The sequence below is a fragment of the Panicum virgatum genome, chromosome 7K (assembly GCF_016808335.1).
Source record: "Panicum virgatum strain AP13 chromosome 7K, P.virgatum_v5, whole genome shotgun sequence".
Taxonomy (NCBI): Eukaryota; Viridiplantae; Streptophyta; class Magnoliopsida; order Poales; family Poaceae; genus Panicum; species Panicum virgatum.
The window spans coordinates 43,988,846-43,992,605 of record NC_053142.1 but is presented as its reverse complement, the minus strand read 5'-3'; the positions used below and the strand labels follow the sequence as shown (position 1 = coordinate 43,992,605).

General features: G+C 60.8%; 1 protein-coding gene across 1 annotated transcript; it reads left to right on the top strand.

Annotated features, from left to right (window-relative positions):
• Positions 1-489: 489 nt before the first annotated feature.
• On the top strand, positions 490-3,295 carry LOC120641510 (subtilisin-like protease SBT1.3). The gene has a single exon (XM_039917681.1). It carries the CDS (start codon positions 672-674, stop codon positions 3,000-3,002), a length of 2,331 nt encoding a protein of 776 aa, XP_039773615.1. The 5' UTR covers positions 490-671; the 3' UTR covers positions 3,003-3,295.
• The last annotated feature ends 465 nt before the right edge of the window (positions 3,296-3,760 follow it).

Here is a 3,760-nt window from a genome sequence, read left to right as displayed (position 1 = left end):
GGCGCCTTGGGGGGAGGCCGGGAGGGGGCCTGCACCCTACAGACTGCAGTCCTGCACGTTCAGGCAGGCGCAGTCGCGCTACCAGCGGCTGGCGTACGGTGACGGCGGCCGGTGGGCGAGGGGTGGTGGCGCGGAGAGCCGGTGACGGCGGTCGGCGCGCGAGGGGCGGATGGGCGACTCGCGAGGGGCGCTGTGGCCTGTGGCGGCGTGACTGGGGTGGGGCGGTGGGGGACTGGGGGTGGGGTGGGGCGGGGCGCTGTGCCTAGGTTAGGGTTAAAATGTTTTATGGGCTGGGCTGCAAGCCTACAATGAGTAAACACATCTATGAGCTAGGCTGATTTTGGGTAGTTCGGGTAATTCGGGTACCGTAGCCCAATACCCGAACTACCCGTAATAATTTCGGGTACCGCGGGTTAGAACCCGAATTGGGGTTCGGGTTTTTCGGGTTCGGACTTCGGTTTTCGGGTATTTTGCCCCGCCATAATCCCTCTGCTCCCCTCCCCAGTCCACACGACGCAGCTCACTTCGCTGTCAGAGCATGCAAGGTAGGAGCCTAGGACGCTGTTAGAGCAGCGGCGTACATAACGGCAGGGGCGCCGCAGGCTTCTCCACATTGCTGTCCTGAAATCTGCCTCCATCCATCCATCTCGGTCAGCTTCGGCTCGTCCTCCATGGGTTTTAGCAGCGCGAGACGGAGGGCTCTGCCGCTATGCCTAGCTCTAGTGGCTCTGCAAGCATGCCTCCCGGCGTGCGCGGCGGCGCCCAAGACGTACATCGTTCAGATGGCGGCGTCTGAGATGCCGAGCTCGTTCGATTTCCACCACGAATGGTACGCCTCCACCGTGAAATCCGTGAGTTCTGTGCAGCTGCAAGGCGAGGAGGACGACCCGTACGCGAGGATCGTCTACAACTACGAGACGGCGTTCCACGGCTTCGCGGCGAGGCTGGACGAGGACGAGGCCGAGCGGATGGCCGACGCGGACGGCGTGGTGACCGTGCTCCCGGAGACGGTCCTGCAGCTGCACACCACCCGGAGCCCCGACTTCCTGGGCATCAGCCCGGAAATCAGCAACAGCATCTGGTCCGCGGGGCTCGCCGACCACGACGTCGTCGTGGGCGTGCTCGACACCGGCATATGGCCCGAGAGACCCAGCTTCAGCGACAAGGGCCTCGGCCCCGTGCCGGCCAAGTGGAAGGGCCTGTGCCAGACGGGGCGCGGCTTCACCGCGGCCAACTGCAACCGCAAGGTCATCGGCGCGCGCATCTTCTACAACGGCTACGAGGCCTCGTCGGGGCCCATCAACGAGACCACCGAGCTCAAGTCCCCGCGGGACCAGGACGGCCACGGCACCCACACCGCGGCCACCGCTGCGGGCGCGCCCGTGCCGGACGCCAACCTCTTCGGCTACGCCCGCGGCGTCGCCCGGGGTATGGCGCCCCGCGCCCGCGTCGCGGTGTACAAAGTGTGCTGGGCGGGCGGCTGCTTCAGCTCCGACATCCTGGCGGCCGTCGACCGGGCCGTGGCGGACGGCGTCGACGTGCTCTCCATCTCGCTCGGCGGCGGCTCCTCCCCCTACCACCGCGACAGCCTGGCCATCGCGTCGTTCGGCGCCATGCAGATGGGCGTGTTCGTCGCCTGCTCGGGCGGCAACGCCGGCCCGGACCCCATAAGCCTCACCAACCTGTCGCCGTGGATAACCACGGTGGGCGCGAGCACCATGGACCGAGACTTCCCGGCCACGGTGACGCTCGGCAATGGCGCCAACATCACCGGCGTTTCGCTCTACAGAGGCCGGCGAAATCTCTCTTCCCAGGAGCAGTTCCCGTTGGTGTACATGGGCGGCAACTCGAGCATCCCGGACCCCAGGTCTCTGTGCCTGGATGGGACTCTGCAGCCGCAAGAAGTCGCTGGAAAGATTGTGATTTGCGACCGCGGCATTAGTCCCCGGGTGCAGAAGGGCCAGGTTGTCAAGAACGCCGGCGGCATGGGCATGATTCTCGCCAACACTCCGGCGAACGGCGAGGAGCTTGTCGCCGACAGCCACCTGCTGCCTGCAGTTGCCGTTGGGGAGTCCGAAGGCATCGCCGCCAAGAAGTACAGCAAAACCGCCGCGAAACCAACCGCGACGCTCAGCTTCGACGGGACCAAGCTCGGGATCCGCCCATCGCCGGTGGTCGCCGCGTTCTCCTCCCGGGGACCGAACTTCCTGACCCTGGAGATCCTCAAGCCGGATGTCATCGCGCCCGGCGTGAACATCCTGGCGGCATGGAGCGGCGACGCCAGCCCGTCGAGCTTGTCCACCGACCGCCGCCGCGTCGGGTTCAACATCCTCTCGGGGACGTCCATGTCATGCCCGCACGTCGCCGGCGTGGCCGCGCTGATCAAGGCCAGCCACCCGGACTGGAGCCCGGCCAAGATCAAGTCCGCGCTGATGACCACGGCGTACGTCCACGACAACACGTACCGGTCGCTGAAGGACGCGGCCACCGGCAAGGCGTCCACGCCGTTCGATCACGGAGCCGGGCACATACACCCGCTGCGCGCTCTCAACCCTGGCCTGGTCTACGACATCGGCCAGGACGACTACCTGGAGTTCCTCTGCGTGGAGAACCTGACGCCGATGCAGCTCAGGGCCTTCACCAAGAACTCGAGCAAGACATGCAAGCACACCTTCAGCTCGCCGGGTGACCTGAACTACCCGGCCATCTCCGCCGTCTTCGCCGAGCAGCCGTCTGCAGCTCTGACGGTTCGCCGCACCGTGACGAACGTCGGCCCTCCATCTTCGACATACCGTGTCAAGGTCTCTGAGTTCAAAGGCGCCGACATTGTCGTCGAACCGAGCACCCTGCACTTCACAAGCTCGAACCAGAAGCTGACCTACAAGGTGACGATGACAACCAAGGCTGCGCAGAAGACACCGGAGTTCGGAGCGCTGTCCTGGAGCGACGGCATCCACATCGTCCGAAGCCCCCTCGTCCTCACATGGCTGCCACCAATGTGAGCTTGGTTTGTTTACTGTGCATGGGCATTTAGACAAGCAATGGAGCAGGAACCTCCGCGGCCAGGGTAATCAAGCCACATATCGGTTGTGTAGCAGGAAAACAGGAAGTCCACTAACTAACCGATGCAAAACACCGTCAAGCTCCAGGGAAAACAGGCTTTATTCCTCAATGTTGTATTCATGCTTATTCCAAATGTTCAGTTGCTGATTTGATTGTTTCTACATTAATGTGTGTACAACAACATATGCGAGCAAATAGTATGGAAAATTCGCTGGCAGCAGGTTTAACTTGATTCCCAGATGGTGACACCATCACAGGTGCAGAGCTTCTTGTAGTTCTCTCCTACACCGGCACTTCGTGCAATCACCGCGGCTGCAATGCCAGGGTCTGATCTGTCCTCAGTCTCTGTTTAGTTCCCACCCCCATAAACCTTGTAAACGCAAAAAAAAAAACGTCACATCGAATATTTCGACACATGTATGGAGTACTAAATGAAGTCTATTTACAAAAATTTTTGCATGGATGGGTTGTAAATCGCGAGGCGAATCTAATGCGCCTACTTAATCTATGATTTGCAACAGTGATGCTACAGTAACCATCCGCTAATTATGAATTAATCATGAATTAATTAGCATCATTAGATTCGTCTCGCGATTTACAACCCATTTGTGAAAAAATTTTGTAAATAGACTTCATTTAGTACTTCAAATTATGGTTTCAACGGACCTTGCATACAACGCAACCGAGCGGCCAATCA